The sequence below is a fragment of the Dasypus novemcinctus genome, chromosome 11 (assembly GCF_030445035.2).
Source record: "Dasypus novemcinctus isolate mDasNov1 chromosome 11, mDasNov1.1.hap2, whole genome shotgun sequence".
Taxonomy (NCBI): Eukaryota; Metazoa; Chordata; class Mammalia; order Cingulata; family Dasypodidae; genus Dasypus; species Dasypus novemcinctus.
The window spans coordinates 25,909,389-25,936,835 of NC_080683.1; the positions used below are offsets into that span (position 1 = coordinate 25,909,389).

Sequence of the window (27,447 nt, forward strand, 5' to 3'; positions counted from 1 at the left end):
TGGTTTTCTACTCCATTTAATTGGCATTTGTCATTGATGGCCGTCAGCTTTTGTTTGTTTCCGATGTGCTATCCTAGAATCTACTGTTGACTTGGTTGTCCACTACAGATGAGGTGTGCTGATGGTGCAATGAATCATTACTGCTGGCACCTTAAGATCTGTTGGTCTTTAGAACTGTAAAACGTTCCTGACAGTTTCAACATAGTGGCTATCTGGGGGTGGCTTTCTCTGACTCCCAGGCTGCAGAAACTTCTTGATCGTAGGGACGTTGCTGATTTTTGCTTTAAATGCCTGAAATGAGAAACAGTAAAATCAGATCTCAACAACAGTCACAACCTCTAAGAAGAATGAGAATTTTGTCATGAGAAGAGAGTTCTTAAACCTTGAGTTTCTGGAAACCAGTGTGTTGAGTCTGAGTTAATCCCTCAAATCATGTTTACTGAATGTTCTCTGGGAATGAAATATAATTGCTTAGCAGGTTTCATGATTTTATTAAAGATCATTGTTGCTGAAAGGTAGACAGCACAAATACCCATCAACAGATGAAATGGATAAAGAAAAGCTGCTGTATGCATGAACAGAATATTATTTAGGGGTGATGAAAATGTTTTGAAAGTAGACAGAGGAGATGGCTGCACAATATTGTGAAAGTACTAAATGTACTGGATTGTACATTTTTAAATGGAACATATTAAAAGTCCTAAAATTTCATGTTCTTTGATCTATCAATTATTATTTTAGGAATTTATAATAAAGGAATAAATATGGCTGTGAGTTAATAAACAGCTATAAGAATGTAAACAGTGAAAAGTGAATATAACCTATGTTTCCAGGAAAAGGAAACTGATTATGCAAATTATGGTATCTCCCCATAAGGAATATAATCTAGTAATTTAAAATAATATTATACAAAAAAAGGGCATGAAGAAGGTCTCTATATTTACAGGGAAAGATCTCCAGAATGCACTGCTAGATAAAAAATCCTGGTACAGAACAGAATCTATACTATTTATCTTTTGTTTAAGAATGAGGGGGCAGTGGATAAAAAATATAAATTCATATTTCCCTATATCTATATAATAGGGACTCTGGAAGGATACACAAGAAACCAATAAAAGTGATTACAGGGCTGGGAAGGTGGGAGAGCAGTGGTGGAAATGAAACTTCTCAAATGTTTTTGTTTTTTTTTAATTCTCTTAAATGTATAATTTATCACAGAATATTTGTTGACATGTAAATATATTCATGATAAGTGAAAAAATTGAAAAGCAGACCACAAACAATATTTAGTGGGATCCTATTTATTATTTATTGCAAAATAATAGGTCAGGGAACCTAAAGCATTAACATTTGGCTGGTAGGATTTTCTTCTTTTGGCTTATTTACATGTCCAGTGTAGCTACCATGAACTTGGATTTCTTTTGTTCTAAGAACAAGCTATTCTTAAACTATAAAACCCATGATCACCTATTAGACAAAAGTTTCTAAGGAATTGGAACACTGGCCAGATAGGTTCGACAGTGGCAGAAGACGGGGAAAGCGTCTGAGTGTTGGGACAATGCAATAGTAGACACACAGAGCCGACTGGGCAGAAGCCCTGGACAAATGAACTGTGCAGGGACCCTGGCATCAGAAGGAATGAGAGGGGTCAGAGTTGCCCGGTAGGGCTGGGGAGGGAAGAAACAGAGGGAGTCTTAGCCTTGCCTTGCCTTGCCATGGAAAAACAGTAAACACACTAATAAGAAGATGACATTAATGTTTGCATTAGAATTCAAAATCTATTCTTCTCCCTCCACGAGGTTTTATTTCCTAAAAGATCGTAGTGTGAACAGGAGAAGATAGCCAAAATGAATAAGATACTTATTTTTCAAATGGTCTTAAGTTTCTTTTGAGATTGACTTTTCAGATTCAATCTTTGTTTCTGTTCATTTCTTCCTGGGGTTTTTATGGATGTAATACATTACCTTAAGCCGAGGGAAGTCAGAAAGAACAGAAGCATTGAGTTCTTCCACCATTAAAATAGCTTCTATGAGTTGTATGTCTGCCCAGCTGAGTTTGTTGCCAACAAGAAAATCTTCTCCATGGTCTTTCAAAATCTGCAGAAAGAAAATAACAAAGAATGTCGAGTAAAAGTAAAAGATTATTTTGCCTGGCTAAACACTAAACACTTACAAAAGCATGTAATCTTTTGAGCAAATCACATTTACTGAAGAATCTTTCTCTTGATAATCTCCAATGCTGGCAATGATATAATGAAACCAAAGCTCTTAACATTGCTATTAATTGGCACGGTCTGTTTGGAAATTAATTTGTCAGTGATTTTCAAGGCCCACTAGAAAGTGAAGTGGTGGAACCAGGTTCCCTGCAACGAGCCTGGAGTTGGCTAAGTAAAACTTTACTCACCAGTACTGGGAAATACAAAAGTCACAATTGGCTGGAGTCAGGATGCTAAACCAAAAGCAGAATGAAGTCACCAATGACATGTCCAAAGACCAAATCTGAGCCACATGAAAGATAATTTTTCACTATCCAGTGAAAACGGTACATAAAACTTCCTCAGGTACAGCTTTTACTAGCCAATATACAAAATGGATCATGAGTATGGATCAAAGGCAAATTCAGGCACCACATTGCTTCTGGTGACATATATAAGAATAAAATGAAGTATTAGTATTAAAGAAAAAAAAAGTCTAAAATCAGTGAATCCTAGAGTGTCCCAGTCAAGGCAAAAATTAAAATACCCCCACAGGATCAAATATGTGAACTATGATTCCTGCTAAAGACAAATTCATGGCTAAAAATTATATAGCATATGGGAAGCAGATGTGGCTCAACAGCTAGAGCATCTGCCTACCATATAGGAGGTCCAGGGATTGGTACCCAGGGCCTCCTGGCCCATGTGGTGAGCTGGCCTATGCACAGCGCTGCTGCGTGCAAGGAGTGCTGATACATGCAGGGATGCCCCTGCGTAAGAGTGTCTCCCATGCAAGGAGTGGCCCCCGCACAAGGAAAGTCACCCTGTGTGAAGCTGCAGCCCACCCAGGAGTGGCGCCACACACACGGAGAGCTGACGCAGTAAGATGATGCAACAAAAAGAGACACAGATCCTCAGTGCTGCCTGATGAGAACACAGGTGGACATAGAAGAACACACAGCAAATGGACACAGAGAGCAGACAATGGGGGGATGGAGGGAGGGGGAAAGGGGAGAGAAATAAATGAATAAATCTTTTTAAAAAATTATACAGCATATAAGGAAATCCAATCTTCTATGAGACAGAGACGACAGACTCAAGAAAAGGGAGAACAAAAAATAAGAGAGAACTCCTTAAGCAGATTTTAAAAAAACTTGTAAAGTATTCAGAGATAATGAAAAGAAAGGCATATTTTTAAAAAGGAGCATATGGATTCAAAAAAGATACAAATAAAAATTTTAGATATAAAAATATAAACACTGCTACAAAAACTAAAAAAAGAAGTTACTAATAAAAAGAAAAAAATGACCTTCAATATGCTCAAGTAGAGGAAGGAAAATAAAGAGAAAGAACTAAAGAATATGAGGAAAACAATAATGAACTATATGAGAATTTCAATAAAGAGATAGAAATTTTAAAAAAGGAACCAACAGAACTGCTGGAGTGGAAGACCACAATAATTGAAGGGAAAAGTTCCCAGATATCAACAGCAGATTGGAGCTGGCAGAAGAATGTTAGACCTTGAGACAAGACAAGTGAAATGAGTCAGGCTGAGGACCAGAAAGAAAGAAGAATAAGAAAAAGGAAAAATAACCTAAGAGCCCTGTAGGACACAATGAAGTACACCAATACACATGTTATGGGAGTTCCAGAGTGAGAAGAAGGAGAGAAAGGATTATAAGGAATGTTCAAAGAAATAATGACAGAAAGCTTCCCAAACTTGGCAAAAGACATAAATTTGTACATCCAAGATGCTCACTGAACACCAACCAAGGTAAATTTAAAGAGAAAAACACCCAGACACATGGTTGTTGAATTGTTGAATTCAAAAGACAAGGAGAGTTCTGAAAGCTGCAAGAGAAAAGCACCATGCTGTGTACTACAAGGGAGTCCCAGTAAGGTGAAGTGCTAATTTCTCATAAGAAACCATGGAAACAAGGAGGCAGTGGGTTGAAATACTTCAAGTGCTGAAAGAAAAACCACCAACCAGGAATTTTGTGTGTGGCAAGACTTTCTTTCAAAAATGAGGGAGATATTAGGTCATTCCCAGATAAACAAAAGATGAGGGAGTTCAATACCACTAGACTTGCCCTATAAGCAATGCTAAAGGGAACTCTTCAAACTGAAAGGAAAGTATACTAAAGAGTGGGTCAAAGCATCATAACGAATAAAGACCTCCGGTAAAGGTAACCATATGGGTAATTATAAATGCCAGTACTATTATTTTGTGGGTTTTTTTGTGTATGTAATTCCACTTCTGACATCTTACAGTTGCCAAAATTTAAATGCATAACGAGTATATTCAAAGATATAATTTGTAAACAAGTATAAAAGTGTGGTACCGATGGAGGAGTATAGGAACAGTATGCATGTATGCTATTGAAGTTATATTCTTATCAAATAAAAAATCTAGAATATTAAATTTTATCCCCATGTTAACCACAAAGAAAATATATGAAAAATATATCCAGAAAGAAATGAGAAGGAACTCAATATGGTACAATATAAAAAATCAAATAAATGTGAAAGTAGGCATTAAAGGAAGAATTGAGGGTCAAAAAAAAAAAAAAAAAGGGCATAAGACTTGCATAAACTAAATAGCAAAATGGCAGAAGAAAGTCCTGCATTATCAGCAGTGACTTTAAATGTAAATCAATTAAACTCTCCAGTCAAAAGGCAGACATTGGCAGGATGGATGAAAAAGCAGGACCCAACTATATGATATTTATAAGAGACTCATCTTAAATTCAAAGACATAAGCAGTTTGAAAGTGAAAGTATAGGAAAAATATACCATGCACGTAGTAACCAAAAGAAACCTGAGGTAGTTATATTATTACCAGATAAAATAGGATTTAAGTAAAAAAACTGTTACAAGAGACTAAGAAGGTCATTATATACTGAAAAAGGGGTCAAGTAAACAAGAAGGCATAACAATTATATACACACCTAACAGTAGAGCCCCAAAATATATGAGGCAAATATTGACAGATTTTCTATATTAGAAGACTCTAACACTACTTTTATTTATTTTATTTTTTTTTATTTTTGTCTTTATTTTTTTAATATTACATTCAAAAAATATGAGGTCCCCATATATCTCCCACCCCCCTCACCCCACTCCTCCCCCAATAACAACAATCTCCTCTATCATCATGAGTCATTCATTGCATTTGGTGAATACATCTCTGAGCACCGCTGCACCTCATGGTCAATGGTCCACACCATAGCCTACACTCTCCCACAGTCCACCCAGTGGGCCATGGGAGGACATACAATGTCCAGTAACTGTCCCTGCAGCACCACCCAGGACAACTCCAAGTACCCAAAATGCCCCCGCATCTCATCTCTTCCTCCCACTCCCTACCCGCAGCAGCCACTATGGCCACTTTCTCCACACCAATGCCACATTTTCTTCGATTACTAATTACAATAGTTCATGAATAGAATATCAGTAAGTCCACTCTAATCCATACTCTATTCCTTCATCCTGTGGACCTTAGAATGGTTGTGTCCACTCCACATCTATATCAAGAGGGGGCTTAGATTCCACATGGATGCTGGATGCAATTCCCCTGCTTTCAGTTGTAAGCACTCTTGGCTCCCTGGTGTGGTGGTTGACCTTCTTCACCTCCATGTTAGCTGAGTGGGGTAAATCCAATAAACCAGAGTGTAGGGGTTGCAAGTCTGTTGAAGCTCAGGGCCTGGCTGTCACAAGGTCAGTCCAGAGATTCAGGTCCCCTGGGTATACATTAAACCCCAGCACCAACTACAGTTCTGGTAAAAGTAACAGGAGAGTCTTGTGGACAGAGATCACATCTGAGTCCAGTTCCATCACACAGAAACACAAACTCCAAAGTAGGGCCAACTGAGATGGCCCTGAACTCCATCTGCCATGACCATAGAACCTGGAAGAACCAATAACTGGGGTTGTATATACTTTATCTGTCTCTGGGACTCTGCTCAGGTGTGCATAAGGGCGACACCTCTGATAACCTCCTGGCTCTTTTTGGAGACTCATAGCCATATAAACTCATTTGTTCTTTCCATTTCCCCCTTTTATTCAGGTAAAAAAGCATTTTTAACTCCTGGTATTATATGTAGATTGAGATATTCTGCTGGTCCAAGTTGACCCTTTTATTCAAGGTCATTTTCTAGTTACATCATCAGCTGGTACTTGCTAGTAATCCCTCAGCGCCAGGGAGACTCATCCACCGGGAGCCATGTCCCACACTGGGGGGTGGGGGGAGGCAACGCATTTACATGCTGAGTCTGGCTTCGAGACTGGCCACATTTGAGCAACACGGAGGCTCTCAGGCGGTAACTCTTAGGCACCCTGCAGCTCTAGGCCTTGTTCTTATTTCAGGTGCACAGGCTCACAAGCATAGTCGTTAGTGTCAAGGGCTCATTGTTGGACCTTCATTCTTTTTTGGTGTTTGCTGTTGCACTTGGGGGATTGTTGCTGTTCCTTTAGGGACTGTGATAGAGCTCTCCTGGCTAGGAACTCAGCACTCCCTCAGTTGTTGTTTTTAATTGTATCCACTATGAAAATATCCAAACTCTACTTTTAATAATGGATAGACCCTAGACAGTGGAACCACACTGTAACCCAACTAGACCTAACAGACATATAGAGAACACCTCACCCAACAACAACAGAATATACATTCTTCTTGAATGCTTATGGATCATTCTCCAGGATAAACCATACCTTAGGCCAAAGAACAAGTCTCAATAAACTTAAAAATATTGAAATTATACAATGTGTCTTCTCCAACCACAATGGAATGAAACTAGAAATCAATAACAGAGGGAGAAATGGAAAATTCACAAATATGTGGAAATGAAACAACATACTCTTAAATAACCAAATTGTTCAAAAAAGAAATCACAAGGAAATTAGGAAATATTTTGAGGCAAATGAAAATGAAAATATAACATACCAAAAAATATAGATGCAGCAAAGGTAGTTCTGAGTGAGAAATTTACAGCTATAAATGCTTACATTAAAAAGGAAGAAAGATCTCAAATCAGAGACTTAACATCTAAACTGGAGGAACTAGAAAAGGAAGAGCAAACAAAATCTAAAGTGAACAGTAGGAAGGAAATAAAGATTAGAAAGGTGATAAATGAAATACAGACTTATAAAAAATAGAATAAACAAAACCAAAATTTGGTTTTATGAAGGGACAATAAAATCGATATACCTTTAGCTAGACAGACAAAGAAAAAGAGAGGATACAAATAACTAAAGTCGGAAATAAAAAGGAGATGCTACTACCAAACCCACAGAAATAAAAAGAAACTATATGAAGATACTATGAACAACTATATACTAACAAATTAGATACCCTAGATGAAATGGACAAATTCCTAGAAAACTACCTACACTACTCAAGAAGAAAGAGAAGATCTCAACAAACTAATAATTAGTAGAAAGATTGAATCAGTAATCAAAAATCTCTTTTAAAAAGGCCCAGGATCAGGTGGCTTCTCAGGGGACTTTTACCAGTCATTCCAAGAAGACTTAATGCCAATCCTGCTCAAATTCTTCCAAAAAGTTAAAAAGGTAGAACACTTTCTAATCTGTTCTATTAGGCCAACATCACCCTCATACCAAACAGATAAAAGTATCACAAGAAAAAAGAATTACAAACCAATATCTCTTATGAACATACATGCAAAATACCTCAACAAAATATTAGCAAATCAAATCCAAAGCACATTTAAAGAATTATACTCCATGATCAAGTATGATTTATCCCAACTTTGCAAAAATGGTTCAACATAAGAAAATCAACTGACAAATGGATAAACAAAATGAGGTATATACACACAATGGAATATTATTCAGCCTTAAAAAAGGAATGAAGTTCTGATACATGTGACAATATCGGTGAACCTTGAGGCCATCATGTTGAGTGAAATAAGCTAGACATAAAAGGACAAATATTGTTTGATCACATTGATATGAAATAATTAGTGTAAGCAAATTCATACAATCAGAAACTAGAATATAGGTTACCAGGGACCAGGGTAGGGGTGGAGAATGGGGAATTAATGTTTAAATTGTACAGAGTTTGGGGTGATGGAAAAGTTTTGGTAATGGATGGTGGTGATGGTAGCACAACATTGTGAATGTAATTAACAGAACTGTAATATTAATATATATCTGAATGTGGTTAATGGGGAAATTTAACCTATTATTATATAGGTTGCATATATGTTACTAGAATAAAAAATTTTTTAAATATATCTATAGGACTGTACAACACACACAGTAAACCCTAGAATAAACCATGGACTATAGTTAATAGTACAGTTATAAAAATGTGCTTTTATCAATTGCAGTAAATGTACCACACTAATGGAAGGTGTTAATAACAGGACAGTTTTTTAAAAAAAACAACAAAATGGGATAGTATATAGGAATTCTGTGCTTTATGATTGAATTTTCTGTAAACCTACAACTTTTCTAATTTAAAAAAAAAATGGGATAAAAAAGAAAACTAGCTTTGAAACCAATGAAAACATAGCAAATATGTTTAAATCCATGATAATAAAGAGTACTCTAATGTTACTTAAAGAACAAAATCAACAACGGAAGAAAAAAAAAACTTGCCAGACTCCTTTGGAAGATGTTAGATAGCTAACTCATTTTGAAAAGTAGTGAATAAAAAGAAAAAAAAAAAAAAATCAAGCATTTATCTTCCTTTCCTGTATAAACCATACCTCAAGGTAATCAAATTATTATGAGGGGAAGATTTTCTATAGAAAATAGTCCAGATAATAAATGAGAAGAGACTGATGGAATTGGAATGTCAACATTTGCATTCATTAATAAATCAATGGATCTAGGCATTGATCATTAATCACATTAACATCATAAAATGAACACCAACCAATTTGTGCTTCCTGATGACCTACACAACACCATGTTTGAAGGAGCCTTGCCAAAATCATTGGACTTGAATATAAACACACTTTTAAATCTAATGCCAATTTATAGGAAATATGGGAAACAAGGGAATATATTGCATTTAGTGAAAATCAAGACTGTGGGAAACTCTACAAGACAAGTGTAAGAGGAAAAAAGAAAAGGGAGAGAGAGTGGGGGAGTGGGATTTTGAGATTAAAAAGAGGTTTAAGGGAGCAGATGTGTCTCAGGCAGTTTGGTGCCCACCTCCCACATGGAAGGTCCTGGTTTTGGTTCTTGGTGCCTCCTAAAGAAGATAAGCAGACACTGCAACCAGCAGGTACTGCAAGAGCCCGACCCAGCAGGTGTTGCAACTGTCACAATGAGTGCAAGACGCTAGGAATAAATTAAAATAACATGCCTTTAAAAAAAAGAGAGAGAGAGAGTCTTAAAAGCTGTATGGTCTAGGGAAGTGGACTTGGCCCAATGGATAGGGTGTCGGTCTACCACGTGGGAGGTCTGCGGTTCAAACCCCGGGCCTCCTTGACCCGTGTGGAGCTGGCCCACGCGCAGTGCTGATGCGCACAAGGAGTGTGCCCTATAAGGAGAGCCACCCAGCGTGAAAGAAAGTGCAGCCTGCCCAAGAATGACGCAGCACACACAGAGAGCTGACACAACAAGATGATGTAACAAAAAGAAACACAGATTCCGGGTGCCGCTGATAAGGATAGAAGTGGTCACAGAAGAACACAGAGCGAATGGACACAGAGTGTAGACAACCAGGGGCGGGGGAGAGCAGGAAGGGGAGAGAAATAAAAGATAAATCTTTAAAAAGCCGTATGGACTAAACACAGCCAATGAACTTTAGTTTGATCCTCATTTGAACAAAGAAATTATGTAAAAATGTTTGGGGAAGTACTGGATTAGATCACACATTGAATACAAAACCTTGTAGCATGACAAAGAGCACTTAATGCTATGACTCAAATAATTGTTTTTAATTTGTGAGCTATTTCAACAACACTGTAGATTGTCACTGGATAAACAGGATTTCACTTGTCTAGTACTGAGAGAATTCTTCATTATAGTTAATCAATAATAAATCATTATTCCCCAAAACTGAGGATAAAGATCACAGAATTCCTTTGCCCAGCAAACCCTTTATTTATGGAGTTCTATGCTAACAGGCCTTCCTAGCACACTGCAGGCTGTCCTTTAGGTTGGATCCTTGCCAGATGAATTGTGAGTGCATTTGTAATGACTATTTACTCCAAGATGACTTCAGAAAAGTTGTAACTTGAAGAGAAATTGCCTTTTGACTGAGGCATGATTAGCCCTCCAATACTAAACCTAAAGACAAACCTGACATGGTAAACCCAGGGTGGTGATGCCTTGGGCTGATGACTTCTTTGTAAAATCAGACCAGGAAATCTCTATACTTTCATTCCAATTGGTTGATTCCAATTCTGTTTCGGTAAAGGCTCTATAATTTTACCTGTTATTGGTTCTGGAATCCTTATTAAAGTTTTTTTTTTAAAGATTTGTTTTATTTATTTCTCTCCCCTTCCCCCTGTTGTCTGCTTTCTGTATTCATTAGCTGTGTGTTCTTCTGTATCCACTTGCATTATCAGGCAGCACTGGGAAACTGCGTCTCTCTTTTGTTGCATCATCTTGCTGTATCAGCTGTGTGTGTGTGCAGCGCCACTCCTGGGTGGGCTGCTTTTTTCACGCAGGGTGGCTCTCCTTGCAGGGCGCACTCCTTGCCCGTGGGGCTCCCCTACGTGGGGGCGCCCCTGCGTGGCATGGCACTCCTTGCGCGGCAGCACTGCACATGGGCCAGCTCACCACGCAGGTCAGGAGGCCCTGGATATAGAACTCTGGACCCTCCATATGGTAGACAGAGGCTCTATCAGTTGAGCCATTTCCTCTTTCTCCTTATTAAAACTTTGATACTAAAGAAGTAAAGCTCTAACATAGCCTCTGTTTTTTCAGATAGTCACTCTTACATTATTCTTACCAGCAAAAGGAAACATAAAAGCCCAGGGTCCCAGCAGCCTACCTTTTCAAAGACGGGGAAGTAACGGTTTTTAGCGCTCTTCACAACTAAAGCAATGTTCTCCTCTTTTTCCTCAGGTGGTTTGAAAGCCATCAACGCAATCATCATCATCAGGTCCAGTGTGCCATCAGCATACATATTGATCCTGATGAAATACCAGCTGACTCTCAGTCACAGAAACCGTAGAGTAAATGTTTTCCTATCCAACACTTTCATGGTGTAAAGAGATATTAGGACAAACCATTTCCCACTGCCCCATTAACAGCCCGCCCTCAGGAATGATTTCTGGGATCAGAAAGAGTCAAGTGACTGAGGCACAGTTGGTGCTCTGGAAATGTTGAGTAAAGGAATGTAAGGAGGAATTAATGAATGCTTCCAAGTTGCAATCTACCATAAACAAATAATTGGATTATTATAGTTTTTAAAAACTATATTATTGAACTAAATGACAAAAGTACAAAACTATTTGTACCAGAACCTTTTCGCTTATTTAGAGAAGATAGGTAATTCCTCAGCTCTCATGTTGATCCAGCAACTGGGAAAGAAGTTAACTTTCCCAGTCAGGTCAGCCAAACAGCTCTATTTCATTCCCTTTAAAAATTTCCTTTCATTGGCATACACTTAAAAAACAAAGATTAGTGGAAAATATGTATGTATTACTATTATCAGCCTCTCGGTACAGCATGTTGTGCTAGCTAGCTCTACAACTAATTTGCAAACTCGTTAAGGGTTGTGTGTCTTTGTATCCCTCACTACGTGCTAATTTCCCAATAAATTTTGTTTAATAATTTTCTGTAGTCTTTGTCTTTTTACAATGGTATATAGAAGAATAATTATGTTCATTGTCCTATCTGAATTATAAATCAATTGTCACATAGCCACATGCTTAAGTCCATTTCAGTTTGTAGACTGAGAAAAGAATGCTGGGTGTAGACCACTATGAGACCCCTATAGTTCAGGGCACACTTCTTGGGGAAAACCATGGCGCTTTTTAAAAACCAATTTAAGATATACATCATAACAATGAAAAACAGACTGCTTTTATTTATTAGGACTTATTTCTATTGTAATAAAAGGGTTCCTTTCACACACTGTGTTTGAAGTCACCTCCTCTCTTGCCCTAAATCTTTGGGATTGTAGTTGGAATGACTAAATCTGCTTTAAAGATGGAGATGTGGGGAAGCTGCTCCTGCTCATTCTTGGGCTATGCTGCCTCTCTTTCTCTTCCTTTTTCCTGAAAGCTTGGGGCTTTCTCCTACCATATCTTATGGGTATATTGACCATCCCATTGTGACCATGTTATGGAGATGAGATTTTAGGGATCACTAAAAATGCTTTTTGACCCTGAACCTAGATAAAATGTTAGAGTTGCAAGTTTTTTTTTGTCTTAAGTCTATTTCCTGTTAAATTAAACTATTCCTGGGAGTAAAACCCCACCTTGTTAAGCCAGGCTTAGCAAAGTGCACAGCTTATAGATGCTGGCAGTCTGTAGAAAGCACAAAATGGCCACAAACCTTCTTAGCCTCAATAGATGGAGTCCAATTCCTGGGCTGAACTTGTAGCTCGCTTTGATCAATAAAATGTGATGGAACTGATGAGGTACAAGCTCTGGGTCTAAAGAGGCCTTGTGTGCTACCACTCTCTCTTAGAGCCCTGCCTAGGTGCCCTGAGAACCAGTCCACGATGAGAGGATGAGAGACACGTGGCCCATTTGCCGCCATCACTCCAACTGAGAGTCGGCTGAACCCCAAATCCAAACCACTTAGCTGACCACTTGATGACTGCAGATGTGTGAGTGAGTGCAGGTGAGCTAAGCATGGCCCATCAGACCCACACAGCTGAGCCATGGGCTGGTAAGTAATACAAATGCTTATTAAGACACTGTGTTTTGAGATCATTTGTTATAAAGCATTTTTTGGGGCAATCAATCACTGCTACAATGCTCAGTCTATGTTTGCTGAGTCAGCCATTTCCACCTTTGTGGAGAATAATTTACCAGATGATTTTCTATGGACAAATTTTTTAGGAGTAGAGAATGTGAGAATGCTGAACATAGACCACTATGAGTAGCACGCAAAGAGAGGAGGCCTCAAGTTGGGATGCAGAGTCCCACGTAGGGCATGCCAGGTGTCGGAGCAGCATCTCCCTTTTTTCTCTTGCCTTTCCTCAGCCCGGGCTGAAAGGCTGTACCCCTGGACAGGTCTCAATTAGGCTAAGAACCCAGAAGCTCGGATAAGAAGCAAGCACAGACGTGCACGCTACGGTACCTGGCTGTCTCCTTCAGGTCTTTCCCATACAAGTTGTACTTGGCGGCAAGGTAGCTAAGAATGGCTCTAGTCTGCGTTAGCCTCATTCCATCAATTTCAACCAAAGGCACTTGGTCGAAAAGCAGGCGCCCCTCTGTGGTTTGAGCAAAGAAAGGTTAAAGTATCTCCTTCCATGGTTGTGGTGAGCTTGCAGGAGCGTCCGCTTCTAATTTCATGGAAATGCTTTTTAATTTTCATTCAAAGTGGTGAGTTAAAGTCCCCAGTTGTTGCATAAGTAAACAGTTACTAGAGAGAATTGTTAAAAAAAAAATACCCATCCTGCAACATGTGAACATAATTAGCAGCATTGATATATATTTGAATGTAGTTAAAAGAGGAAATTTTAAGTTGTATACATGTTACTAGAATAAAATTATTTTAAAAATCCATGGAACTGTACAACACAATGAACCCTAAGTTAAACCATAGTTAATAGTACAACCAGAGTTAATAGTACAATTATAAAAATGTCCTTTCATTGGTTGTAACAAGTGTACCACACCAATTCAAGGTGCTAATAATAAAATGGTCTATGAGAACCTTGTATTTTAGGCATGATTTTTCTCTAATCCCACAACTTCTCTAATTAAAAATACCCACCCCACTTCCCAGATATCCTGATCTGGGAGTCTGCTTTCTTTGAAAACACATCAGGTATTATTCAAGGGTTACATGGCTTCAGAATGATCACATGAAGCAAGAATTCAGGCTCTGAAGTCAGGAATATTTGGGTTTTAATGCCAGCAACAGCACCTGCCATCCGTGTGCCTTTGAGCAAATTTTTTATCTGAGTGTCAGCTTCTTTTTCACTAAAATAGTAATGATATCTAACTAGGAGGATTTAAAAGAATGAAATGAAATAAGTAAAAGAATGAATATTGTCAGTGATCAATGCTCAGTAAAATCGAATTCTCTCCTTTGTGCATGACTGCCTATAAACATAATGTATTTAAAGATAGAACTACATATGGTGCTATTTTCATGGGGGCTTAAGTAAATGAATTTGAAATTTCCATCAATACCTACACATTGTTGAGAATAAGGAATACATACCTTTACCCAGAATAGGAACCAGACTTCAGTAGTGCATTGACAGAGACCACAATTAATTTCCCAACTTCTGCTACTGTTCCTACTTGATTGAATGACATGCAGTAGATAATGGTGGGGGGAAAACTGCCCCAGGAATCAGTGACAGTTTTCCAGACAAGCCAGCGTCCCTGTCCAGTTGTAAGACTTTAGGCTAATCTTGTCTGAGCCCATTTTCTGATTTGTAATAGTATCTGTCCTGACTACATTTGTGAGTTCCTTTGGCTAAGATGGTACTTGAGACCACGCTTTGGAAATATCAGTACTATTATTAAGGCAGAGGCTGTAAAACCTCCATTTATTAAAGATGTTTCTACATTCGTTCAGTAATGAATGAGCAGCTAAATGCCCGGCACTCTGTTGGTGCTTCTTAGTAATGCAAACATCAATTAGAAATGATCCCTGTTTCTAGGTGATAATAATCTTCTTCAGAGGGGTTTAAAAAGGCTCAGAAAAAGTCTTTGGGATCCTTTAGTTCAAGCCCCTCATATTTCAGATGAAAGCACTGTGGAAGCCGAGGAAGAGGAATGGAACTTGTCCAAGCTCACACAGCCAGGGGACAGCTAAGCCAGGAGAAGTGGGCCTCCTGACTGCTGGTCCAGTGCTTTCTCTACTGTCCCTCTCCGCCTCCTGTTCACATGTAACAGAAGTGCCCAGGAGGGTGTCCCAGGCACTATAGCAGCATGACAGGCTCAGGGAGGACTTTGGAGTCTGTTAGGGGGGACTTCCTGCCAAAATGACCAGAGAAAAGTTTATGGAGATATATTCATTTATTTATTCAATAATGTACTTAACCCCTTCTATGTATCAGTGATTGTCCTCATTTAGGGTAGAGTGGCGTAGAAATAAGGAAGAAGAGGAACATCTGGGGGATTCCAGATAATAAAGCTCCTGGAAAAGAATCAGGATGGGGCAACCAGGTCTTCCCACTCAATAACATCTACTGGTACATTACATTCTATGACTGCAGAGATTATTTTTATCATTTGATAAGGAGACGGGGATGTAGAGATGTTAAAGGCATTGCCCAAAGACTTACAATTGGCAGATGACAAGTCTGCTGATTATAAGTCAAATCCCCTTCTTAAAATTAATGTTTGTTAATTTCATGTTTGTTTATCAGCAACACTAGGGCTTGCCCAGTTTCCTTAAAAGAGGAAAATAATGTTATGGCGGCTAGAAGTTTAAGTACTATAAAAGTACTAGTCTTTTCTCTCACTGTGGGAAAGTTTTCTGAAGAATTGTAAGGACCTCTCCTTAGAGCCATTTAATCAAATTTGTATCTTTTCCATAGTCTCAATTCTACACTTGTGGCCTGAGGAAATTGTTTTTGTTAATCTATGAAAACCTCTAAGGAAAAATGGATATGTATCATGACAACTAGAAAAGGTCAGATTCACCTTCCACTTCTCCCCTCCACTTCCACCCACTGGATCAGTAAGAATCCTTAAAGAAGAGTTTGGTGGGAATGGGAGTGCTGAGCCAATTTGCATTTGGTCAACCCATAGCTATTGTATATAATTGTGGTCCTAATGGTAACTCACTTGGGAAAATTTTGTGAAGGCTAAGGAGGCACTGCATATGACAAACTTAGTTCTGTGCCAAGGACACAGTAAACAATGAAGAGTTACAGTGTGTGATTCCCTTTGCTGATATCTCTCATTCTAGAGCCATGTGTTTTATATCAAAATGAATATTGCCAGAGGCAAATTGCTACTTTTAAAAATAAGATTACATTGAATCAATCTAGACTTACCCTTCTTCAACTTTTCATATTGTTCTCTCTGTTCAATAAATTCTTCTTCAAACTAAAGGATAAAGAGACATTGTTATAATGGTAACATCCTCAAAAAGACACACTAGTATAATAGAATGCCCAACGACTTCCAGAATTAAAATTTTAAAGAGGAACCACCAAGCTATCAATTACCACATGGCTAAAAATTCTGACAGAGCGTGTGTGTAGATTAGCTTAGATTGGCATAGAACTGGCACCCCTTTAAAAGGATACCCTGACCCCCTACTCATATTTTTTTCTTTTTCTTCACCTTGGCTCTGCCCTTTCCCCAACCCTTCATGGTTTTCTGCAACCTCCTCATTGGTTTTCTCCTTCCTTTTCCTCTCCTTCCTTTCTCCTCCATTCAGGAGCTCTATTATTCTCCCTCTCTTCTAGGACAAGTTAAATCCCCCTTTCAAGCTCACATATTCAATGAAAGAAATCCACTATTCAGCTAAACTTGTCATAATCTATTGATGGAGTTTCTAAAACTTCTGTGGGAAGGAGCAATATTTTTCTCCCCCAAATCTTGAGATGGAAGTTGGGGGAAGGAGATCAGTGTTAGGGGGGAAATCCTCAAAGAGAACTTCCGGTCCCCTAAGGGCCCAGAGGGAAGCCGCACCTTCTCCTCAGCACAATCCAAGTGATACAATCACTTTTTAAATAAGGAGAAATCAAAGAAGGTAAGGTGCCTTTGTCCTAGAGAAGACGACATTTCAAATTGGGAAAGGGGAAGTCTACGCCTTACCAAAACATACTATTTCAAAGTCTGTAGTGAAAAATCTAAGGAAACGTCTGTGGGGAGGGAATTGAGAGTCAAGGAAAGATTCCTGTGGGGCCGACCATTGAGGGAGGGCTCAAGGGGACATTGGACTGGAGCTGGGCTTGAGGTGGGGGTTGGCAGCCATGAGAAGAACATGACTGAGGTGCTGAGGCAGAAATGAAAAGTCCCTGGAAATCAGCCAGATGCAGTGGAGAGAATGATTCAGAGATGGCTCTTTTCTCTCTCCAGGGAGCCTTGCCATCCAGCAAGATCTTTTCAGCCCCTAGGAAGCTTCCAGAATGTCCTCCCTCTACTCCCAACTTAAACACAGGATTACGATTTTGGAAAGGGGGGGAACGGATACCCCTGGAGGCACCTGTCCTGATTTTGAAGGGGGAAGAGTCCACTTCAATCTCTCCTGAATTACCCTCCTTCCTTTTTCCAATCAGGAACCAACCTCCACTCCAGCTGCAGCCAGCAGCCAGCGGATTGACTCCATCCTGCCCCTGCCGCGGAAGTAGTAAAGCTTAGGTTTGGCTGCCATGACTTCTGGTTCAGGGTTTTCTAAAGATAAAATAAGAAATTATCTTTAAGGGACAAACTAATACATACCACATACTATGCCTCCACCTGCCAAAACTAAACTAGCGTTTAGAGAGATACATAACAAGAGGTAAAACTATTAAAAAAATTTTTTTTAAGGCAACAAAATAATGACCACAGAAGCAGGATGGTGGTTACCTCTAAGGAGGAGAAGGGGGCTTGAGATTGGGAGTGGCATGGGGGGTTCTGAGGTGCCGACCACGTTCTCTTTCTTGAGCAGAATTAGTAATTAGTCTTTAAACTGTACACAAACATTTTTGCATTCTTCTGTATGTAGGCTCAATGTTACAAAAAAAAAAAGGAAATAAGAAACTATACATATGGAGGTATTAAGGTACTCTGTAGATTTGAGAAGTTGCCTTCTGGTAATTTGAAGAGTTCATATAAAGTTTCTCAAAGTATCCTGCAAAAGACACTCTTTCCTAAAGGCAGCAAGGAGGCAGCCTGTTTGGACTGACATGTTTGGTAGAAACTGGAGCACTCTTTCATTTCCATCACAAGTCTGTCCTGAGTTCTGGGACAAGCACATGCAGACCTAGACAGGACCAGGATTTTAGCCCTTACCTGGGACCAAGGAGATGGGTGATCTTAGACCCAATTTTTAAACCTCTGCTGCCTGCCTTTCCTCATCTGTAACTGGGAAGTATTATACTGGGTGACCTCGATCCTTGTGAAGGAGAATACAGCGGTAAAGCAAACCTGCCCAGTAACACCTCCTACCTCAGTGTTGCAAGAGTAACAAACGCAGTTCTGTTAGTGACCCCTGCCTGTGTCACAGGATTATTGAGGGGATCAAATGAGATAAGATAAAGTGTTTTGAAAATACTAAAGCCCTGTACCAAGTAGCAAATTGTTGGGTCTTTTCTCACCTTTGACACTCCCACCACAAATGCAACAACTCATGCTTCACGAAGCAGCAAAAATACCAACTGCTGGATAATGCTTGTGGTCCTATGGGTTGGGATCCTCAGAAAGCATCAATCCGGCATCTAGAGAGAAAGGCTGTTGGACCTCAGCTTCAAGAGGCAGCCCGCACTGGCCATGGTCCCCAGCCCTGTCAGCTCCCATACTGCCAATATCATGCCCAAGCTGGGATTCGACTTGAGAATGGTGACCTACACTAACAAAACTCACAAGAAAGTTGGGAAAAGCCAGATTATCTAGAATGAGTTTATGATGAGATACTTAATTGATACTACTATTACAACAATCAGGCTCACAAAGTCTTGCAGGTGTTTGGAAGTCGTTCTTCCTACAACTGTTTTGTTCTCTTATGTATTGCATTTATAATTTAACTCTTAGAGAAGTTTAATTCTCTTTTACTCCTCAGAGCTCCCAGTCCTTTTGACCCCTCTCCATCTGCTCTGAGAGAGAAGAATGAGGCTTTGTACTTGGCTGCAGATGGTCTGGAGTTAATTTCTATGGTTCTGTTTCCCTGAGACCTTTAACCAGAATACATTCTGTTTGAAAATGAATCCTAGGATGAGGAGGAAAAAAAAAAAAACACAAACAAAAAACAAACACAAAAAACCATGGGGTACAGGAAATACTGCTAGAACCTCGCTGTATAACAATTCTGGCCTGCTCTCCCTGACAGCCAAAACTGAAATTTATCATCTTGTTTTGCCTGTGGGTCCAGATAAGGTAATCTCTGATAGCCTCGGGAAAGCTGTTTCTAGGCAGTGGCCATTTAAAATGCAGGCTGGATGGTCGTTCTTCTGTCTGCCTATTCTCTTAGTGATCTGAAACCTAGAGAAATGAAAACTATCAGCTCTGGGTCACCCAACGGGAGACAGGTACCAAAATAGCCACTGAGTGTCATGTCTTTGAGGCTTCAGACATTACATTAGTCTCGGAGACCCAGCCAAGAATGAGATACCAATGGCTATACCTTGTGTCAATGATAGTAAACTCTTTCAGATGTCAGGACTGGCAGCAAAATGCCATCCTGAAATTGTCAAGAATGGGGGCAAGCTCCTTGCTTGGGGGAGAAAAATTGGGGAAGTTTCTTTCAGAGTCCCAGGACCAATACTTGAAAAGAGATGCTAAGATATATGGGCCCTTGGAGATATCTGGATGAATCTCTCTGTGTGGGGAGGTGGGCAACATCAGACAAGTGGGCCCAAGGCGGGTGCCAAGGATGGAATGTAATATTTCCCCTGGGAGGGTGAGAGAGGAGGACTCTGCTTCTTGGAGCACTATCTCCATGGCATGAATGAACAGCCACTCTGGCCTGGCAGAGGGAATAAGTGGTAAAAAGCCCAGGGGCTCAGGAGTGGATAGCCTCCTGTTCACTTACAGCTCACTCAGACAGGCACGGCCGCTAATCATTTCCAACCCTCAAAGTGGAATGATCAGAAGGTATTACCACCCCATCTTTCACAGGCAGGCGGGCTCGTGGATCCTCACTCTGTCACCGACTATTGCACAGCCTCAACCCCCTCGCCAAGCCTCAGTTTCCTAATTCTTAAAATGGCTGCCATGGTTGTGCTACCCACATCAGAGGGTTAATGTGAGGACTAAAGACGGAATAAAGCAATATGTAAAATACATTGCATAATGTCTAAGTCCTATTAAGTAGATTCTGCCATGCTTCTTCAAGTGACTTATGAATGGATTTAGTGTTTTCCTAGAGTTTCTTATGCTAAGAATGGCTTACTCACTAATTGTACTTCTGTTTATAAATTTTTATGGTAAGTGTAATCAATACTTTGTCAAAAAAAAAAAAAAGAGAGCTAAAGCTCTTGTAAAGTTTACTCAATATTACTTTATGAGATACTAAAAATATAAAATATGGCTTGGCTCTTGCCTCTGTTTTGCTATTAGGAGGGTAAACGTGGTATTTTCGTGGTTTGCTACTTGGAAGTATTTTTGGAATTTTATGTGGTGACTTTTTGCCAGCAGTTTCCCCATTTGCTTCTCCCTGTTCTTCCACATTCTCAAGGCAGGTGGGGAGATTGAGAAATGTAACTTTGGAGGCCAGAGCTGGATTACCAGGGATAGGATCACTCCCCTTCCCCCATCATCTCAAAGCCTTCCTGGGCATGTGAGAAATTCATAAAAGCCCAAGTTACAGCAATTCTGCCTTTACATGAACGAGAGCCCTCTTCAGATAAACGGGGCTGTAGCCTGTAACCCTTCCTCTGCCAGTCCAAAAGAGGCAAACTTTTTCCTCTGTTAATACCCAGGCACTCAGATAACCCATCGCCATTCTTGTAAAATTCCCAACACATGTTTGTGTGTGCTATAAATAGCCAGCTCTGGTCAACCAGTCAGTGCATCTCATCTCAGACTCTGGCCATCTAAATCAGGCTCTCAGGACAGATGATGGATGGACTGACCTGGGGGTTGTTTTAAAAGGCTTAGCAGGACTCTAGTCCCTGCTTCCAGCCTCCTCTCAGGAGGAACCTTCTAGAACAGCTGAGCACAGAGAGGGGTCCGATACCTCTTACAATCTTATATTACACTCTAACCAAGAATTAATTGCTTTCCCTAGATTCTAGATTGCAAAATTCTACTGAGGTGACCAGCTACAGGAAGGCAGGGGTCATGTCATATTTTTTCTGTCCCCTATGGAACCAACCCAGTGTTATCCTGGATGCATAGTGGCTATTCTATATATACTGTTGATACTTCAGAATGCCACTTTGAGATATCAGTTCCTAAATTTGATTCGATTCCTGTGTTTAATCCCTATTCCTTTTTTTTTTTTTTAACATCCAGTATTAATGAGCTCTAGCTATGGATAAAATACTAGATGAGGCACTCCAGGCATATAAAAATAAAGATGTAGTTCCTTCCATCAAAAATATTAAAAGCTTTTGATCTATTGAGAGAAATATCCAGGCCATTGTGATGTATTGAGAAAGAAATAAGTGTTTAATAAGGAACAATATAGTATTGTTACCGGATGCTATCTAGGTTCTTGGCAATGCTGCAGAAATGAATTTCAAAAGCACGCTAGGTAAGTTAGGCCAGTAGTTTATTTAGGTAGTGGGGGGAGAGAAATGGGAGAAAATAACAGAAAATAACAGAGCAGGGGTCCCAGGTAGTGAGGAAGGGGGTGAAAACAGATGAAGAGGGCTGATTTACAAGGTACAATTCCCCAGTATAGATTATAAATTTCCAGGGTTACTTGCATAGCCACATGGCAGAGAAAAAATGGTGAAAGCTGCATACAGAGGGCAGGACAGGTCCAGAGGTAGGAGGGCAGGGTGAGAGAGCCAGCTCAAGTCTTCTGGTTTGCTTTTAAACTGCTAATTATTCCACGCCTTTGCTAATGGCAGGGGAGGGGGTTTCAGTAGTTTGCTGTTTTGATTGATTATCCCACCCATCAATTCCTTAGCGAGGACCCAGTGATAAAGTTTCTAGAGAACATCCGGGACTTTTCCTTGTTCCCAGGAAGAAGACTTTATTCTCGATAGCAGAATTTCAGAGGTGGGGGTTCCTCCAGCAGCCATCTTGGGGGTTACCAACATCCACGTGGACTCTCTCACCAGGTTCCAGATCTACTAATTCCCTATCTTCTTAGCCTACTTCAGTATTACAGGAATTTAACAGTCTTACAGAATAAGTATATGGAAATACAAATTTGTTTGACCCCTGCCCCCATCCCATGGCAAGTCCTCTAATCCTTTTTCCTCGACCTCTAATGAATTGTAGCAAAGCTAGGATAAACCACAGGTCCCACAGAAAACCAACTTTATTTGTGCTCCAAAAATTAAACCCAATTATTCACATTGTTTAAAAAAGGACATTGTTAAAGTTAAAAGAGCAGGTGCAAGATCTGTCCCTGGGAAATGAAACAAGGAACAAAGAAACAGTGCTTTCTGGAAATGCAAACACTGTAAGAACTCTGGCTGCTGCTCTAAGCCTCAAAAGCCTAGGACTCAAGCTAAGTACGTAAAGTCACACCCACCTGTTCAACTCTGGTTTTCTGCCACTGATTTTGGCCAACAGGTGTGTCCTGAACTAAGCAAATCTGAGCCTCCAGAGAGGCTTCTCACGGGGATTTTGCAGCATTGGGAACTGTGAGCCCTCTGAGGGCTCACAAACATCCCTGAGTGCAGCTCCTCCTGAAATAAGCAATAGAGGCCCAGGTATTCATGTCGAAGGAGGGGTGAGTAGGAAGCGATGATGATGTCAGGACACTTGGGATAGTCAAGAGTATGGTCCTCTGGGGGGAAAAGATGTCCAGAATCCTTTTAGAAAATGTGGAAGGACACATATTTGAGTTAAGTTCTGGGTCCCAGACAAAACAAAGACCTGAGTTCAAATCTCAGTTTACCTTTCACTTAAGTTTCTTGACCTCTGTAAGCCTCAGTTTCCTTATTTGTTTAATGATGGTAATGATGTGGGCTATGGGTGGAAGGCTCTTTGTCTCTTCAGAGATAACCTAAGCTGAAGGCTATGGGTGTGGAACTGTAAGAGGCTGCATTCCTGCTCTTAGGGAAATGACAACAGGCTCCAGTCCCAGGAAACAGTTTAACAATGCAAGGGCTATAAACTTTAAGTATTTAGGGGAAATGCAAAAAGTAAATATGCTAAAAGCTTATCTAGAATGTCTGGAGTCCATGCTAAAAGCTTACCTAAGATGTGGAAGATATATATGCTAATTGAAGCCTATTGAGAACTGAAACAAAGGGACCATTTGGCCTTTCCTCTCTGTATAAAAGACATTTGAAAATCTTGTTCGGGGCTCGGGATTCAAACAGAAAGCTCCCGAGTCCAGCCGGCCGTCAATAAACCATTTTTCCTTCTCAAAATCATTCCTGAGTCCTGGCCTCTCTATACACAAATAATTGAGCCTCTCTCAAATTCTACAACAGTAATAGTTCCTAATTCATTTGGTTAGTTATGAGGTTAAGATAATGTGTGCAAACTAGTGTACACAGTAAGGACCCGAAGAATGCCACACATAGAAATACAAATTTATATAGATATATAAAATAATCCAGAGAGCTGCAATACTCATATGTGAGAAAAGAAGTCCCGCTTGCCCCTGATAGAAGTGAAAGGTTTTTAGTGTGGGTTGGGAACAGGAGCTTCACCGGGGAGCTTGTTAGAAATGCAGAATCTCAGTCCCTGCATTTGTCCTACTGAATTTGCATTGTTGCACACACTTACATTACAGTAAGTTTTGAAAATTGGATCAGGGGTGCATACCTGGCTAACCCACTCCTGGGGCTCACTGGGTGGCCTAGGTTGTCCTTACAAAGGACTGCAGGGCAGGCATAATTGCAGGGTATGAGTGGGTGAGTAAATGGTCAAGGCAAGGTTGTATGTGGCTAAAAATAGAAAAAGGCCAGAGGGGAAGGCAATTTTGAGAATTGTAGATTACTTTTGTTGACCCTCTTTCAAGAGAGGAATTGGGGATCATTTCCAGGACTGGAGTCCCCTTTAAGTCCCGTGTTTAACAAAGGACCAGGTGTGCGTAGTTTCCAGCCCTAGGACAAGGTTTGAACGAGATGTCAGTTTCTTGAACTATAAAATAAGGAATTGGTTTGGAATTAGAGAATTTCGTTAGTTTCTTCTGGTTTTAACAATATTTCTGACCTTGCTTCTCTTCCCATGCCTTCATCATTTGCCTTATGCTCCTATCTTCTGAACATATCTTTGGGAAGGCAGCAAATCTTTTTTGGGTGAAATTCTGCTGGCAAGGTTAACACTCATTCTGAATAATTTAGGCAAAACAACACACATTTTTCTCAATTATTTGAATACTTAAGCAGGCTTGCATTGAATTTTCTGGATAATAAAAATTATAAGGTACTAATCTAAGAAACTGACAGTTTTAGCAGATGTTTTGGACCAAAATACAAGATGTTGATTCTAACTCTTATCAATAAGTAACACTTTGGCTTCTCTAGTGGATTAGGGTGGCCTAACTTCAACTAAAACCAGCCAGTAAGAACTTATCACTGAAACCAAAAACTCTCCCAGGTAATCCTATATCTCCCCACAGAATTTAGTTTACAAAGATGTAGCATTTTTTTAGCTTAAAATTTGTAATGTTTCAGAGAAAAAATATTTTAAAGTTGGAAGGCAACCATTTTAACAGCACAACCAAGGCTTTGAGTAGATCTTTAAATTACAGCTTAGGATAGCGTCAACATAGCTTTAAAGTTACAGTACAATATATAATTGATTATGAGTTATTTCTCTTCAGTTTTTCTAACAATATGGCATATCAGCAAAAAGTTTAATTAGTTGGATTTGATATGTTACCATCCAAAGGAAAAGTCTCCTACATGGAACCAACTCTTCCAAAAAAGATCTCAAGTATTTACATGGCATTTTTACTACACAAACAATATAATGAGGATGAGGGAGTGTTACTGATGTATTAAGATTATTAAGCTCATGCAGTAAGCCTCTCCTCTAGATAATCCTATATAACAATTTCAGAAGCTAAATTTCCTTTCAGTTATGGTCTAATAGATTGGCTCATATTCCCAGAACTCACAAGAGATGAATATATACCTCCAAGTCTTACAAACTTACTTAAATGAAAAATACACCTGATATGTTCTGTGGAGAGGGTAAAACTGAATGTCTCTGAACTGGCAGGCACCAGTCACAATTCAGGGAGGGATATCATACTAAGAACAACAAAGCCAAACAAAAACATCTGAGTCAAGAAAGAGATTTTTGTCTAACCAATTTGTCAAAGTGCTTAGAGGATAAAGTGACTGCATAGTCCATGTGGTTTAAAGATTGGAGTAAGTCCTAGAAAAATTTGTCATTGTCAGGGCTTGACTTCAGAGGCCCCCACTTCTCAACTCAGCACAGTTTGGGGGAGATGCAGGACCCTGGAGTTAGATGTTAGCGTCAAATAATTTGGGTTAAATCTTCCACACATCCATGGGGAAGACATTTATATACAAGAAGATTTCATTTATCCATTAGGGGCCATGTCATGTTTTTATGCCTAGTGTCTATGTCCTTTCCAACTGTGTACAAAAATATATGAGATTCGCCTGAGGAAAAAATATAATGGTTCAAAAATTCATAAAGGTTTAAATTCTAATTATGTATGTCAAACAATCAACTGAAACACCCTTAACTCTTACATAGAACTTATTTTTGAAATTTTATTTAATGTTTGGTATGGGTATATTTTAATATGTTCAATATTAGGTGTCTAATGCATAGACAATAAAAGTCTTAAAAGTCTTTGTCTGGATGTACTTTTTAAAACTTTTTTTTATTCTCAAAGTTGTAAACTTACAGAAAAGCAGGCAGAAAATATAGACTTTCCATATAGCCCCACCATCAGACACACAGTTTTTCCACTATTAACGCTTTGTATTAGTATGGTAGCTTTGTTACAGTTGATGAAACAATATTATTATAATTACACTATAAACTATAGTCCATAGTTGACTTTAGTTTTCACTATTTATGTTGTACAATCCTCTGGTTTGATTTTTTAATTTTTATTTTTATTCTAGTAACACATATATACCCTAAAATATCCCCCTTTTAACTACATTCAAAAATATAATCTGATGTTAATTACATTTGTTGTGCTACTATCAGCACCAACCATTACCAAAACTTTTCTGTCACCCCAAACAGAATTTCTGTACCAATTAAGCCTTAACTCACCTTTCTCTACCCCCACCCCAGCCCCTGGTTACCTGTATTCTAGTTTCTGACTCTATGAATTTGCTTTTTCCAGTTATTTCATACCAGAGGTCATACAATATTTGTCTTTGGTTTGCCTCAATGTATTTTTACTATATCCCCTTCATTTATGTATCCCTTCTGCAGAAAAAAAAAGAACTGTTCCTTTTATTTGGTACAGACAAGCTTTAAAAATAATAACTTTTAAAAACCAAGAAAGTCAAAACCATTGCTGACTATAAACTGCAAGTTTGGCAACAAAATATTATAACTATCTAACCAAGTCCAAGCACTTCATCACTAACCTTATCTCTTCCAGGCTCTTAGGCTCCTGATTGCCAGGAAAGACAAGGGCAGGTTTTTAACGCTGATCCTTCACTACCGAAAACTCTCCCCACTCGGGAGTAGCCAATGAGCATTTCCCTCTGTACACACCCTTCTGGGGCTTTGTTTCACACCTATTGTTCACACACTTACTAGGATATCAAGTTATGCAAGTAAGAAGAAAGTAAGATTCCACTCCATTTGGCAAATATTTACTAACACCACTGTTTCGGGCCCAACGCTGCCATAGTGAACATATCCAGTTCCTGTACCTATGGGGACTTAAATTCCAGTTGGAGAAGACAGGCGATATACATGTATAAAGAAATAAAATGTCAGAGGGTGGCAAGTGCTCTGAAGAAAATAAAATAGGATAACGAGAAACGGTGAATGGCAAATTCCCCGTTTCTCATGGTCAGTTCTCATGGTCAGAAAAGGATTCCAGGAAGTGGCTGTGGCTCATGTGATAAGGCCTCCACCTACCATATGGAAGGACCCGGGTTCAATCCCTGGGGACTCCTGGTGCAAAAGAAGAAGAGAAAGCATGCCTGCGTGGTGAGCCAGTGCCCACGTGGTGAGCCGAGTGCTCATGTGGCAAGCCAAAGTACCCATGAGGTGAGTCAAGTGCCCATGCAGCACACTGAGTGCCCATGTGGGTGCACATGCAGTGAACTGAGTGCCCATATGGTGAGCCAAGTGCCCACGCAGCAAGCTGAGTGCCTGCACAGTGAGCCAGTGCCCACATAAGTCACACAGCAAGATGATGATGCAACAAAAGAGAAACAAGGGGAG

The 27,447-nt window shown here is 39.6% G+C and overlaps 1 protein-coding gene across 1 annotated transcript; it reads right to left on the reverse strand.

The window, feature by feature from the left end:
* LOC101438498 (glutathione S-transferase alpha-4-like) lies at positions 1-26,733 on the reverse strand. The gene is made up of 7 exons (XM_004449869.2): positions 26,637-26,733; positions 17,558-17,664; positions 16,317-16,368; positions 13,433-13,565; positions 11,169-11,310; positions 1,965-2,096; positions 1-291 (listed from the first exon to the last, which is right to left on the reverse strand). The coding sequence occupies exons 2-7, from the start codon at positions 17,642-17,644 to the stop codon at positions 169-171; spliced, it is 669 nt and encodes a 222-aa protein (XP_004449926.1). The 5' UTR covers positions 17,645-17,664; positions 26,637-26,733; the 3' UTR covers positions 1-168.
* Between the last annotated feature and the right edge of the window lie 714 nt (positions 26,734-27,447).